The sequence below is a fragment of the Brachyhypopomus gauderio genome, chromosome 16 (genome assembly GCF_052324685.1).
Source record: "Brachyhypopomus gauderio isolate BG-103 chromosome 16, BGAUD_0.2, whole genome shotgun sequence".
In the NCBI taxonomy this organism is placed as follows: Eukaryota; Metazoa; Chordata; class Actinopteri; order Gymnotiformes; family Hypopomidae; genus Brachyhypopomus; species Brachyhypopomus gauderio.
In genome coordinates, this window is record NC_135226.1 from 3993474 (window position 1) to 4009073 (window position 15600).

General features: G+C 52.8%; 1 protein-coding gene across 1 annotated transcript; it reads left to right on the forward strand.

The window, feature by feature from the left end:
- The first annotated feature begins 2 nt into the window (after window positions 1-2).
- Window positions 3-12199, forward strand: chd7 (chromodomain helicase DNA binding protein 7). Its single transcript, XM_076977414.1, is given in 7 exon segments — window positions 3-321; window positions 10117-10449; window positions 10451-10789; window positions 10791-11327; window positions 11329-11511; window positions 11513-11599; window positions 11601-12199. Coding segments are annotated over 6 exon segments (1875 nt in total). The 5' UTR covers window positions 3-321; window positions 10117-10284; the 3' UTR covers window positions 12165-12199.
- Window positions 12200-15600: the final 3401 nt, after the last annotated feature.

The following is a 15600-nucleotide window of genomic DNA, read 5'->3' on the forward strand; positions in this document are numbered from 1 at the left end:
CTCACGCGCACGCATGTTTATCTAGTGTAGCGTGAACGCGCCCCCTGCGCGAGGTGAACGTGAACGCGCCCCCCTGCGCGAGGTGAGCGCGAGCGTCTGGAGGAGAGGGCTCGAGAGCGCGAGCGCCCGGATCGGTCCGATTAAAGTCGGATTGAGTGAAATTAGCACAAAGGAGCGAAGCGGAGTCGGCGAGGTCTGGGACCTGAGACGCGGGCTGTACCCACAGAAGCAGAAATTCAACATTTATTCTCACGTTTGAAGGGATTTCCAGGACACGCTGTTTGGAGTTAATTTGCGAGAAACTGACCCTTGTTGAAGAGGGTAAGTAGCTAGGTGGCTAATTGGTTTCTCTCAGGACGGTTTAGCGCCTCGTCGCGTGGCCAGTGAATCTGTTTATCAGCGCGAGCTCGTGCGCGAGCTCTCTATACTTTTAGTCGTGGAAAAAAAACTAATTTAAAGAGTTTGTCTAACTTGTTTTCAATGAATTCGAGACGCGAACAAACCGCGAAAGTTTATTTATTTGATAGTTTTATAAGAAACACGTCTACGTGGGGTCCGGTTTTGTTTTGTTTTTTTGTTGTATTTTATTTTAGTGTAACGTTTCAAAGGTCTTTAAAGTGGCTGCTCACTTGTTAGCATTAGCCGGTTTAGCTCCTGACGGGCTGCATTGTGAGGAGCCGCTCCGTCCCGGGCGCTACGGAAACGTTTGGCCGGGTAAATAAATCACCTCTCCGTCCCTGTTCGGTGGGCAGGAGTCGTGGTGGGAGCTGCTGCCGTGTGTTCGGTGGTGTAACTTTAGTTCGGTGAAGGTGTAGATGTTGGTTAGCGGAGCTGGAGTCGGTGAGACACGAGGTGGAGGTGGGGGAGCCCCGCCGCTTCACCGTGTTGGACCAGCCCCACACCTGAATTAAAGTTGCTCTTTCAGTTTGGGTCGTGGTCTCCTCATATGGGGACAAGCGCACATTTATGTAGGACTCGCTGGTTTTGAATCGAGCCGCGCCGGTCCGGACCGGGACCGTGTAGATGGGGACGGTTCAGACCAGATGGTCAGTCCCAGTTTCCGTGTAACTTTGGCTGAAAACGCGTGATCGTGCCTTTAAACTGCGCTGAAACACTGTTGAGATCACGTTGTGTTGAGGTGTTGTGGATGTGTGTGGTGTTTGGTGGGTCTCCGGACCGTGATGAGTGAAGGTGTGGGGTGATGAAGGGCAGCGGCGTCTTCCTCGTCCCCAGCAGCTCCACACACACCACGTTACAGCACCAGTGTCCCCAACACCACCTCTTTGTTATAGGAAACACACTGTTCAACGCAAAGCTCATTTAAACGCACTTATTTCATATATGGTGAGTTTTCACAAAGTTTACGATCGTGTTCACGTCGCAACATCGTCTCAGATCTACGTGTAGTTTATTTATTACTGTAGCTGGAAGCTAAATGAGGAACTATTACTAAAAACACCTGAGCATATCGACCTGCGACATCTGTCGCCTTTCTGTGAACAGTCCGACCTTTACAAACTAATATAGTTTATAGTGGAAGAGTGAAAGTTTAAAAAACAGGTTTAAAGTGTGTTGGTAAAGCAGTGCGTTAAACCACCGATGTGTTTGGACGGGGTAGTATGGTTGTTGCACCTAGCCCCCTCTGAAGGTCTTTAACCTAAGATGGCAGCGTTAGTGTGTGTGTGTGTGTGTGTGTGTGTGTGTGTGTGTGTGTGTGTGTGTCCGTCCACCCGGGCAGATCCTCAGATGTGAGGCTGTATCTCCTCGTGTGGTTACGGCGGCGTGTCCACTAGTTGTGACCGCTCCAGGAGTGTTTGAGGCGGGCGACGTTCCTCTTCTCTCCGGCGGAAAAGTTTCTACTGAAGTGCCGTTTTACCTGCACGTGTTGGCGGTTCAGTGCGACGTCGGGGCTCCCGAATATACACGGTTGTTTCGATGGATTTAACGTGGAAATCATTTGAGTTATTCGCTAAAACATGAACCGAGTTGAGGTGCTGATCAGACCTCAGGCGTGAAGTTCTCCTATAGAAATGTATTTGTAAGTGCTTCCTTTAACAAAAGTGATTTTTATAGTAGCAGTCATACCGGAGTGAGGATTTTAATCTGATTTGCTGTAAGTGTGGTTTTCAGCCCGTACAATCTCTGATATTTCAGCGATGAACCTGTCCGGGGTGCCCCTCGTGGTCCAGGTGCTCATAACGTTGGTGTGAGATCTTCTCGCTGAAGATTATGTCCCTGTTTAAGCTCCCGTCTACAAAACTCCCCAAAGCAGCAACCATTTCAGAGGTGGGAGATTAACCTAAATCCCACTTGCTGAGACCGTTTGCAGATGTTCAGGGTTGTAACACTTGTGCCCAACCTGCACATGAGAGCGTTTAGCATCCACCAGCTTTATCATGAGAATTTAGAAATACAGTGGCCAACAACTCTGAAGTATATTTAAACATTTATTTTGTTGGATAATTGGTTAATATGACCCATTCCATATTTGGGTTTAAGAACACATGGTGCAAACTAACCTGATTTGAATTAAATGAGACCGAAAAAGGGATGATTTAAACAGAAAGGTCTGGTGTGTGTGTGTGTGTGTGGTCCTGTGCATAGTTCCATACTGTATCAGGAGCTTTGGGCTGTGTTTTGTAACTGCATTTAGTGATCTGATTCTCAGATGGTTCCATCTTGGGCTTAGGATGCAAATACACGACTGTGGTTAATTAGGCGAAAGGCATATTGGGGTATTTAGTTTAAGATGGAGATCGGTCACTAGTGTGATCATGTAGGTGTGTGTCACCATGCAGAAAGAGGTTTATCTCTAGAGGTCTGGCAAAACAGAGAACACAACTCCAACATGTTGCTTTCAACATTATCTCCCCCGCCCCTTTATTGTAGTTGCCTCCTTGGGCTTAAAGGACGTCTGGTATCAAAGCGGGTGGGAAATTGTGGTTGGCGTCGGCCATTTTGACTTGTTTGACGTGGTATGAACTCCATTGAAATCTTTCTACATGCGACTTGATGGGGGCTGTCTGCTTGTTTCCTGTCTCTCGTTTGTTTAATCTCATAATGAAAGACATTTATTTCTTTAGTGTGGTATCTCTTTTAAAGTTTTTGTATAGTAGGTATATTGAATTTTCTGTTTTTTTAATCTATTCATATTTTCTAAATGTATTTTAACTTGTTTGTGTTTATCTGTGCATTGCCTGACTGTGTAATCGGGGCAAGACTACACTTGATGAACCCTATTAATGTGGTGTGTCTGCGCTTTGCCTTCTGTGTAACATGACCATGAATTAAGGGTTTGATCACTTATCAAATCCAGAATGCTATGTACTTGAAACCAAGCCTGGGTTGTGTTGGTGATGTCTTGAGTCTGTAGTCTTCCAGGAATGTGGGTCAAACACGCTCCCACCCCCAACACCCCTTGGTATCAGGCTGTGCTTCAAAGCTGGTGTGTTGCATTTGTGACATGCTTTCAGTCTACGTCAGGCACGGTACTGGACCCGCCGCACCACCCCCGACACACACTCTGGCCCCACCCCCGACACACACTCTGGCCCCACCCCCTCCGCCAAGGGTTAGCAGGGCCTGTTGTACTGCAAAAACAAGCAGCCTTCTTTCTCCCCCCCCTCCCCCCTCTGCAGAGAAGATGGAGGATTGGTTTTAGATGAACAGGTCAGAGTGGTTGAGTGTAACATTGTAATGAAAGCCTTTCAGGTTTTAGTGTTTGAGACAGTATATGTCAAAAATGTTTGAATATGCATTAATCCCCCATTTGTTTCAAGTTAAAATGTGTAAAAGGACAAGATAACAGTGTTTTCTGATTTTAAGAATGTGATTTAGAGGCAACTAATTTCAGATGTTTGGTTTTGTACTACAGAACAACTCCACTCAGTCGTTCTTCACACGTATTGCGTTCAGAGATGCCACATGTGGTATTTCTCTAAATCTGTGCATATCCACACCAGCGGTTTACACCACAGTGTTTACTGGCCAACACTTTTACATCTCCATTTACGTCTAAATAATTCCTGCAACCTCCCTCCATGCATTAGCCTGACTGCAGCGCTGCACCGTGGGTAAACGCACCGACTACCCCCTCCCCTCCCGGGGTAATTTCTCTGCCCCAGGCGACTATAGGTAGGCAAAAGGCCCTCGGGATGCGCAGCCGTAAGAAACCATCTACCCTGAGGGAGAAGCTCAGACCAGCGTCTGGCCTCTAATCACACCTCCATGCCTGGAGTACATTGTGTGTGTCATCACTCTGTGTACTGGACATTCTCTTGTGATTCATTGGTATGGCTTGTGTTTGAAGAAGTGCTGCTACTGGTTTATTGGATGGAAAAACTAAACCTGAAACCAAAACTAGACACTTGCCACTAGTATCTGGATCAGGTGTGGAATTAAATGCATTTTTGTGTGCAAGTTGGAGTAAAATTTGTCATTCAGAACATTAAAATGCACCACTCACTATGAATAGCCTGTAGTCTGCTGATATCAAGTTAAAATATTTAGAGGAAATGTCTTTACTCTCTTAGTCAAGAGTCTAACTGTCCAGACATCCATGACAGGAAGTTCATCTGGTAAAACTTCCTGTGAATCCCTTCACTGCCTCAACATGGTGCATGACTACAGGCCCAGAGGTGCCGAGCCCCGTTCCGATATCCACACGCCATCACAAAACAAGATTACCAGGCAAGGCTCGGGGTGTTTTAGGCCTTTATCTGCACACTAACGCTGAATAATCAAAACACTTCTTCTTTTCTTATTGCCCCATGCTGTTCCTACTCCTGGAGGCGGGGGGCGCCGTGGAGGCCCATGGCCTGCTGGGCCTGTGGCACTTGTTTGGGCGGAGAGGCAGCCCGGGTGATTCCAGGCCCTTGAAGGGAAGGTCATAGTTCCCTCTCCATGCAGATCCCGGTCCCCTTTGTGGGTCTGGTGGTTCTGGACCGTAAGAGTGCAGGACTCGGCCCGGTGAACTGTTCTGGTAGTACGCTGGTCCTGCCCTTCCGCTCGCAGACGTGCGTGTGCACGTTTAGCTGCTGGTGACTAACAGCTCTCGCCTATTTAATGAGGAGGGCAAGCGTAGAGCTGCTGAGCTGCACACTCAACCATGCAGCTCTGACTCCACACACACACACACACACACACACACACCCCCACTCCTTGCATCCTGTGTCACACTCATGCTGTCTTTTGTGCTGAGTTGCTCACCATAGATACACTCCCCCACCCCCTCTGCCCAAGTACACAATGTGTTCACTCTGACCCCCCCCCCCCCCCCTTATAAATTATGCCCAGCTGCACTAGCTGACTCTTGTGGGGGTTGCTAGACAGCAGCGTGGTGGAATAAAGGGCGTGCTGCTGGTGTGTGTGGTTGATGACCCCCCCCCCCCCCCCCCCCCACTTCCACCACGCACCTTCTGTGAGCGAAGATCAGAGCAGGGAGAGAGGGCGCAGAACCGCAGGTGGGCCCACACGCCGCTCTCCTCGCTGGGCTTAAAGCGCCCTCTGAACTGGGGAAATGGTGGAGGCAGGATTGGTTAATCAGTGACTTTACTAGCAGAGTGCATTAAAGAGGTAGGCAGTGTTAATGACTGCAATCACACACACTCGGGCCCCTCCCCCACCTCCTGCCCCTCCCTGACCTTACTGTGCTGCCAGCTCTGTAGGGCACTCACCTTGGCATGGTTAGGCTCCGCCTCCTGCAGCTTTAGGCTCTTCTACTGGTTGTGGCTGAAACGGGTCGGCAGGTGAAGGGAGCTAGTGAAGGGAGCTAGTGAAGGGAGCGAGGGGGCAGATGGATCTAAGATGGAAGTATGAAGTTTATTTAAAGCTATGAAATGATATTTGGAGAATTATCTTTCTATAAATACCATTGTAATTGTGAATATACCTTGATTTTCAATTGTAATGTCCTTTCAATTTCAGTGTTTTGGTTTTACTTGGTGCCCAAATCGGCTGAGGGAACGTAACGAACGCGAGAATATTTATGTTGACTTATGGAGGGAAACGTCACAAAGACTATAGGTTGCAGGTTGACATGATCTTATTTGCATCATTCTAAATGGGCCCAGTGTTGTGTGTTAGCTCCGTCGGCGTGTCCCAGTGCTGTATTCCTTTAAGCCATACGCAGGTGCAGTGCACATCAGCTTGTCCAAGAAACCCACGTGACTGCAGATAATCAGTTAGCATCTGTGACGATGGCCCTCGTCACGTGTGCCGTCGGCTCTCAAAGAGCTTCAGCAGAAGATTAGATCTGAATATTCTCCTCAGCTACTGGTCCACAAGAAGTTGCTCCAGTGGTGGTCTGTTGATCAGGCCCGGTAGAGGCTGTGGATTCTGTTTGTGGTCTTTCTTCCTACTTTCTGCAGACTGCAGAAAGCCCGTCAGTTAGTCTTCCTGCTTAATGCAGACGAGTGCTGATCCACATGTTACCAATCAGGTTTTTGTTAGTTGAAATGCAGCTTTATTCCACGATCTACAGATGATCTGGGCCGTTTTTCATGTCGTCATGGTTACAGTGATGTTATCTGGTTGTTCGCTATGACGACAGCAGCAATATTGAGACGGTGAATGGCTCTGTGTGGTCTGTACGATGGCCCCTGCGAAAATCTCGGGGTCACTGGCCCACTTTGACCACTTCTGAGGACAGAATAATAGTGATGAAGATTTGAGTGGATTTGTGTGCAGCGTGGTGGCGTTTGAGACGTGTTGGTGGTGAAAGCCGTGGTGAACGTGTTCAGGTTGCTCTCCATTCAAACTCACAGTGAACCGTAACGTGGACAACCTGCTCAGCACCAGTGGACGTGGCACAAGGGGTCAACTCCTGCTCTACAGCTGTAGTTGGAATCTCCTTGTGAAACCAGCATTTATTAGGGACCTAACTGACCCCTTTAAAGATGATGTTTGACGGTGGGTTTAGTCTTAGTTCTGTCCGTAACGCTCACCTGTAAGAGGTTGTATTGTATGCTTCTGGAGCTCAGGTAGGTTAGATGTTGGCATGAGTGAAGTATGGTGAGATGGCCGTTAGCAGCTTTATGGCCTCCAGAGGAATGTGTAGTGATAACTGTTGGAGCACACAGTGGGTGTAGTCTTCACTGCCACGTGTCTGCACTCATGGAAGAATCTCCCTCACGGGGCCAACACAGACAAACGTTGCTCTACGCATTTGTGTGTGGGGTGTGTGTGTGTGTGTGTGTGTGTGTGTTGTTGAGTCAGTCCTTGCGTCACGGCGCTCTGGTTGTGTGTGGCTGTGGGGTGTGTGCTCCCCTCTTCTTGCCCCCAGGGGGCGTGGAGTGGGGCAGCAAGCCTGGCACCTGCCCCAGCTGTCACTCTCCACAGTGAATTAGGTGAGCGGCCAGCCGGCTTAAACATCACATCTGATCACTGGGGTTGGGTCTCCCCACGCACTGCAGCCTCCTCCCTGTCCCGCGTAGGGGTGTGCGTGTGTGCGTGTGTGCGTGTGTGTGTGTGTGTGCACGCGCATGCCTCCCTGTAGGGCTGCCATGATTAGTCGACTAGTCACGATTATGTCAACTATTTTAATAGTCGACAACTAATTTAATAGTCGATGCGTCGTTTTTTTTTTCCTCCAAACTGCTGCGTCGTAGTAGTGGAAACCGGGGTAGACAGTGGACGACATCCCAGGACGTTATACAGACTGGTATCATGGCTACCCGGCTACGGGACTCAAAAGTGTGGGATCATTTTCCGTAACCGGGTTCCGAAACGCGTGCAATATCTGCAAGGCAGAACTTTCCTTCCACGGCAGCACAACCGCGATGTACGAGCACCTGAAGCATGTTGTGGCTTATTGTGACAATGATGAAGAGGGACCGTCATCTCTGTAATCTAAATCGCTAGTTAGCTGCTAAAGTTAGCATAAATAGAGCGTTAACTTAGTACTTACTTATCATGGTAGCTGTAAAAGTTAACATTAGTGATGGCGATTTGTTTCATTAGCCTTAGCATGCATTCATGTGTTTTCTGTAATGTCAGTGAGACCAAAACTTTATTTTTGTGAATAATTCCTTAGTTTCAGGTACCTACCTAATTTGATTTAAAATGTAGCTAAGTTTGATGCCAGAGACAAATGAAAGAAAAAAAAAACTATTTTATGAACTATGATCTTAATTTTTTATTTTTAGTCAGAGCCGGAGTGGCTAATCGGGAGATTCGGGAGGATTCCCGATGGGCCGGCTCATGTCAGTCTCTAGTTTGGGCCGATTGGGATGGAAAAATAATTTTGGGCCGGATTTGGGCATGAAACTCCCGGGCTGAAAAAGCGTCCCACTCCGGCCCTGTTTTTAGTTAGCATATATCTGAAATCTAATGATGGTTATATAATAGCAGTTGCATTCTAGTGCGATAAGCTGTATTTTTTATGTTAAATTAACGTATGATCCGATTAGTTGACTAATCATAAAAATTAATCTGCGATTAGTCGACTATAAAAATAATCGTTTGTGGCAGCCCTACCTCCCTGTCCCGCGTGTGTGTGAGTAGGTGTGTGTGTGTGTGTGTGCGCGTGCCTTCTCCCTGTCTTGCGTGTGTCCTGGCAGGTGTGTTTGTGGGTATGTGCACACACGTGGTGTGTGTGTGTGTGCGCACGTGCATGCATGCAGTTGCCGTAGCAGCAGTGTCTTGTGAAGGGGCTATGATTTATGGTTGCGGTGTTGAGAACGGCGGGGGTAACTCTTCTTCCTGCTGTAAAGCCCCATGCTGTGGCTGCTGGCCCCGCCCCCGTTACACAGGCCCCGCCCTCATTTACAGCTGCTGATCCCAGTCACCCCGTGGTCTCCCCCACCTGGAGGCCAGTAGACGCTGTGCTGACTGTCCTGTGGTTGAAGGAAGTTTTTACTACATCTGAGCTTTACGAGTGAGACAGACCCGTTTGTTCACGCGCAGACTTGTGCCGAGTTGGTCTTCTGTAGTTCACAATATGTTTCATAACGTGTGGCCTGTTGTGCAACTTGTGTGGTGAGTTTTAAAGTGGCTGTGATGTGGCCTTACAGGAAGTCTGTCATGACGCTCATTATGGATGGGAAGTTCTCGCCCCTTTGTCTCTCCCCATGATCTGTGGCAGGAAGACTCTTTATGTAATCAAGGGCGAGGCGTCGTGTTCTCAGCTCTGTGTCTGATGTCCATGCAAGTGGCCGTAGCTGTAGCCCCGCCCCCCATCACACACCCCCCCCCCCCCCGGCTGATTGATGTAAGAGTGGAGCAGAGAACAGGAGGGCTGGGGGAGGGGGCCCAATGAGCAGGAGGAGGAGCCCTGTGTGTGTGTGTGTGTGTGTGTGTGTGTGTGTGTGTGTGTGTGTGTAGGGGGGAGTGCATTCCTTGCCCACCCTGCTCTTCACATGCATGCACTCATCTCAACACTGAGGTGTGTGTGTGTGTATTCACACTCACAATAGTAGTTGTGGTTCACTTGAACATCCAGTCCTCGTGCAGATACTTGCCCCCCCCCCAGTAGCCCCCCCCCCTGGTTTATCTCCCATCTCCATAACTCCCCCTGCTCATCTGATTACACGGTACAGGACCCGTGTGAGGACGCCCGCACGTGCACACACTCCTGAGACGCCGGTGCTGTTCTGCCGGTGGGTCGGGCTCCAGCAGGTGGCCTGTGTTCCCACATCTGCCCGGCCCGGCAGCTGCTGGGGGGGCACCACCCTCACACCCCCCCCCCCCCCTTTTGTTCTCCCCCACCAACGGCCAATTGTAAAGAATGAATGAATTTGGGCTCTGTGTGTGCCTGCGTGCGCGTGTGTGTGTTTTGTGTGTTAGTCCTTTTGTTTGGACGCAAGAGGAGAAGGAGGGGGAGGGGATTATAGGCTGAGAGTCAGTTACAACTGACCTAACTGAGGGGGAGGGGTTGGGGGGGGGGGGGCGGAGCTTCCCTGCTCTCAACTGTTGTGACTCATTGGCTGAAGATGTAATGGAGTCCAGTTTGAAGTGGACAACAGAATGGAGAAGCTCTTATCTAGAACTGTTTGCTAACTCTCTCTCTCTCTCTCTCTCTCTCTCTCTCTCTCTCTCTCTCTCTCTCTCTCTCTCTCTCTCTCTCTCTCTCTCTCTCTCTCTCTCTCTCTCTCTCCCCCCCCCCCTCTCTTTCTCTAGGTGCAGTAACCGGACTTTGCCTGACACTGCGTTCTCTGAGAGAATTAAGGGAATCTGGAGTGACATGCTGCAGATTAGTTAGCAGATTATCATCCTCGAGGACATTCACCCCGGCGTGAGCGCACGCTCCCCGTCCCGAGCCCCGCACCGCCGGGCCAGCCAGCCGCCATGGCCGACCAGGGCATGATGAGCCTCTTTGGGGATGAAGGGAACCTGTTCTCCGATGGGCTGGAGGGTCTCGGGGACTGTGGCTACCCCCAAGGCCAGGCCGGCACCATGGGTCAGCCCATGGGCCACGAGCACCAGGGCTACGGGCAGCTGCACCTCTCCACCCCCCGCCGTGCCCAGCCAGCCCAAACTCGCCCACCACTACGACCACTTTGGTCAGTACGAGCAGCACAAGATGCACCCGATGGAGCAGCAGGGGGGCCGCATGATGGCCAACGGGCCCGTCAACGGCATGTCCTCCCCTCACTCCCGATACCACGGAGCCCCGGGGTCCGGCGGGCCACACCACGTCTACCCGGGGGCGCCGGGCGAGGGCCGGGGCCAGTCGTATCCGGACGGCGGGGCCTGGGGTGCTCAGGCCATGCAGGTGCCCGAGCAGAACCGCCCCCCCCTTTCAGCAGCAGCAGCAGCAGCAGCAGCCGGCCCCCCCGGCCCAGCCGCCCCCCCACCAGCAGGCGCACGGCCACCAGATGGCGCCCTACATGGGCCGGGGAGACTACGCCATGCAGGGCCACAACCAGACGCAGACCCCCCCCAGAATGAACCACTTCCCCCAGGCCCTGCCGCAGGAGGCCGGCCGCTTCATGGGCCACGTGGGCCTGCAGCAGAACGCCGGCATGCGCCACCCGGCACAGACGGCCCAGCAGCACCAGCCGGCCGGGCCGCAGTTCCTCCACCGGACGCCGCAGGGAGCCGTGCACCCGGACCCGGTGTCGGGCCACGCCTCGCCCTTCCCACCGAGCCCGTCCAGGCAGCCGCAGCAAACCCAGCAAACGCAGCAGGTGATGGGTGGGCGGAGCCACCAGGGCCTGGGCTTCAACATCAGCGCCCAGCCCGTGTCCAGCAACACTGTAAGCAGCTCAGGGCAGTACCCCCCCTACCCTCAATACGGGGGCCTCAACCCGGGCCTGGCCAACACTTCAGGGATGAGTCCCAACATCAGCCTTACCAACACCAACACCAGCAGCAACGGCAACCCCAGCGGCCCCCCCCGCCCAGGTGCAGCGCTACACGGGGCCCGGGGGCCCCCAGCGCTACACCGCGCCCGGCCCCCCCCAGGGAGCCATGCACCAGCAACCCCTCCACCTCAACCAAATGCCCCCCCAGCCTATGCACGCGGCACAGAACCAGCCCCCCCCACCACAGCCCAAAATACAGCCGCACCTCGCCCCCCCCGCCTCAGGGCTCCTACGGCTCCCCCCCCTCCGTGTCCCCCATGAGGAGCCTGGCCACGCCCCCGCCCCAGCAGGCCCGCCCCCCCCAGCGCCGGCCTGGGGCCCGACGTGGGCGGCTACCCCGGAGTCCCGCACCAACCCCAGGGTGGCATGGCCCATCCGCAGAGGTGCCCGGGCCCCCTTACCCCGGGTCAGCAGCTGCCCCACGCCCAGCACCCCAACCCCACACCCATGTACGCGGCTCTGTCCCCCAACCACAGGGCGGGGGCTCAGGGACGGCCCCCGGGGGGGGCGGACGCTCAGGGCCTGCAGGAGCAGAGGCTCCTCCCCCAGCTGCAGGGACCCTCCCTCCCCTTCCAGCTGCAGCAGGTGTGCCCCGCCCTGCCCGTCTCCCAGACGCACCTGGCGGTGCCACACCAGGGATCCCCCCCACCACAGCCCACCAGCTGGGCCCCCACACACCCCTCACCTCCACCCTGCCACCAAGTGCCTCACACGCAGGTGAGTGGGTTAGATCTGTGTGTGTGTGTGTGTGTGTGTGTGTGTGTGTGTGTGTGTGAGACTTTTGCAAAGTTTTTTTTGTGCAGGTGGGGGTGGAATGTGTGTTGGAGGGTTAGTTTTCGTGTTACTGCTGCGGGTGCATGAGTGTGTGGGGGAAATAGATTTTTACTGCTGTTTATTTCCTGTTGGGTGCGTATCCTGGCCCTCCCCGAGACACAGGCGCCACTGCACGAATACCCCCAGCACCACCCCTCCTCCACCCTCCTCCACCCCTCTGAGGGGGAAACGCTCCCTTCCTGCACTCTCTCAGCATCTCTCCTCCCCCGTCTGAAGTCCTTCCGCTTATGCTCTCTCTCTTCCTCTCTTTCCTGCTGTTGTGCTCTTGCTCAGTTCGTCTCTTTTGACGTCTGTGTGTGTGTGTCTGCGTGTGTGTGTGTGTGTCTGCGTGTGTGTGTGTGTGTCTGCGTGTGTGTGTGTGTCTGCGTGTGTGTGTCTGCGTGCGTGTGTGTGGCTTGACTGTCTCGGAGGACTCATGCATGAGTTAATGGTGTTCAGCAGGATGTGTCCTGTTGGGATGTTGGAGGAGGGGTCGGGGTGGGGGGGGGGGGGGGGTCTCTGTGTGGCTCACATGCTGCCAATGCCATTAGCTTGTTTTGCACTGAAAGCCTCTTTCTCTGGTGACCCACACAGAGACAAAGGCCACTCGTGGTGTGTCATTCCTGTCCACCATATCGCTTTATTTATTTATCTCACCATCACACTGGCATTCGGACCCCGAACCCAGTTGCCTAAAGGATCCTCTTTGGTGAGGGTTTTTTTTCCTGAGACTTCCTGTAAACTTTGGCGGTTGACATGTAAGATGTCAGTAATAATTAGTCTCAACACACAGGCGAGATGGAGGGCAGTATTCATCACTACTGCATCTCACTCTCTAGCTTTGGGCTAAAAAGCTTTCGTTCCTTTTGTCTGGATCTGAAAATGTGCCTGCAGGTATTGGACGAGTCCTGCTCCTCCTTCCTGCGTGCGCTAGATTTAATGCCCCCCTTCAGGCCAGCTGTGGCGCTGTTTAATTATTGAGGTTAGGTTGTCTCGTTGCTGCGCTTCTGTGCCTTTAGGCAAATATTTGGTTAGGGATATGTGCACTGTTCACGTCCAATACAGGTTGGGTTGTGTTCTCAAGAGTGTAGAACACACTTACAGCTGCTCCCAGTACAGGAGTTACACCCGCTTGGCACTGGTAGCGTCCACACTCTACAAACCTTTACAAACTTCAATATCTGTAGTGATTCTTTTAAATTCTTATATTACTGAACCCCACGCAGAGGTCAGATGAGCTGTGATCAGGGTACAATCAGCTTCTCAGGTTAAATTAAATTAGTGAAAAATCTGATTCGGTGAGCAGTAAAATCAAAACATGCCCATCACAACGATCGAGTACTTTGATTTTGAAAATGTTTGTCTTTTCAGCTCCACCGTGGTCCGGTAGAAACGACAGGGATTGCACACACACCCACGTGTGAACGCTCCTCGTGGTTGTCCGTGGTCCTTACACACACTGTAATGAGGGGAGGAGTGAGCAGGCCCAGTCTGCTAGAACACACACTCTCCATTGTGGCCACTGCCGCACCAGTTAAATGGGTACCAAGTGCTGCTGGTCCCAGACGCACGTGGCCTCCATACTGATGGAACTTTGTTCGGGCCCTACAGCCCAGCCGAGGTTCAGGAGGCGATGGCGCTTGCTTGTGCACGCTGTTTAGACGACACTGGCCAGTAGCAGATTCCCCTAACTCCCACACTCCTGCACAAATGTAGCGTTTCCCTGCATACTGAGGAGTTGAGTGAGACATGGTGGGTTATATAGGACTCCTATGAACCTCCTGCCTTGGGTTTGATTGGACAGTGCTGTAATTATTAGGTAGCATTGTTGATCTGCTGAAAGCCAGGGATTCTGTACTAATGTGTTCTGAATTACATTCATTAAATACGCTGCACTCAAATGAGAGGTTGCAAAGATTGTGTAGATGGAGAGCTTTTACTATAAATCCCCCCAAAAATATGTTGAATAGGACTCTCTCTTCTTTTTGAAATGATGAGTTGGTTTGAACTAGCTTACGGTGCCCTATAAATAAGGAACCCATTTAGATTGCTCTTTGCCAGCGTCAGGCTGAAGTTCAAGCCATGAATCTTTAAGATGGCGTTTAGATGGGGGTTCGGCCTGGTGCACCCGAGCCAAGTTTCGTCAGATGAATTGGGTGTTAGCTCATCTCCCAGTTCTCCACAGTGTAACCCCGCTATACATCCACGCACACACACACACACACACACACACTCCACCCCCAAAATTAGAAAACATGTCCTGAGTGAGGGAGCAGAGCGGCGCTCCTTCAGGGAGTATACGGCTCTCGGAGTGAGCACTTTGCCTGCCAGATGAACTGACACGTCAGTCTCTCCCAGGGAGAGATGAAACCTTATATCAAGCATATCGCATTCTGGTCTGCGGCTGTCAAATTAAAAATGCAGAGAGCGCATGTGGAGGTCCTATTGTCATTCATGCAATTGATTATTGGGCAGGCTTGGCGAGAGATGAGACATTTATCCGTTAAAGCAGCAGTGTGCTAGCAGCACGCTCCCCCCGCTCCGATGACCGCCACCGCACTGGTGTTGGGTGTTTGGGTGACCTTGTGCTCGTTTGCCATGCATGGTGCATCCTCTTCACCCTCCTCAGTACGCTACAGGAAATTTGCATCTAACCGCCCTACTAGAGCAGTGTGGTTTTGGAGAGACTTGAAGTGCAGCGCATGACGTGCAGTGAGACGCTCGGGCTGGGCGGCCTTACTGAAGCCTCTTCTCAGAATCGGCCCACTCCCACTCTTTTACTACACAAAACCTGTGTCCCAAATGGCTTTCGCTCGGGGAGGGAGGTGTTCGTGGGGAGGGGAGGAGGTGTTCGCAGGGGAGGGAGGAGGTGTTCGAGGGGAGGGGAGGAGGTGTTCTCGGGGAGGGAGGAGGTGTTCTCGGGGAGGGAGGAGGTGTTCGCGGGGAGGGAGGAGGTGTTCGCGGGGAGGGAGGAGGTGTTCGCCGGGAGGGAGGAGGTGTTCTCGGGGAGGGAGGAGGTGTTCGTGGGGAGGGAGGAGGTGTACTCGGGGAGGGAGGAGGTGTACTCGGGAGGGAGGAGGTGTTCTCGGGGAGGGAGGAGGTGTTCTCGGGGAGGGAGGAGGTGTTCGTGGGGAGGGAGGAGGTGTACTCGGGAGGGGAGGGAGGTGTTCTCGGGGAGGGAGGAGGTGTTCGTGGGGAGGAGGAGGTGTCGTCCGGGGAGGGAGGAGGTGTTCTCGGGGAGGGAGGAGGTGTTCTCGGGGAGGGAGGAGGTGTTCGTGGGGAGGGAGGAGGTGTTCTCGGGGAGGGAGGGAGGTGTTCGCAGAGGGGAGGAGGAGGTGTTCGTGGGGAGGGAGGAGGTGTTCTCGGGGGAGGAGGGTGTGCGGCGGGAGAGCGAGGGAGGGAGGAGGTGTTCGCGGGGGAGGGAGGAGGTGTTCTCCGGGGGAGGGAGGAGGTGTTCTCGGGGAGGGAGGAGGTGTTCTCGGAG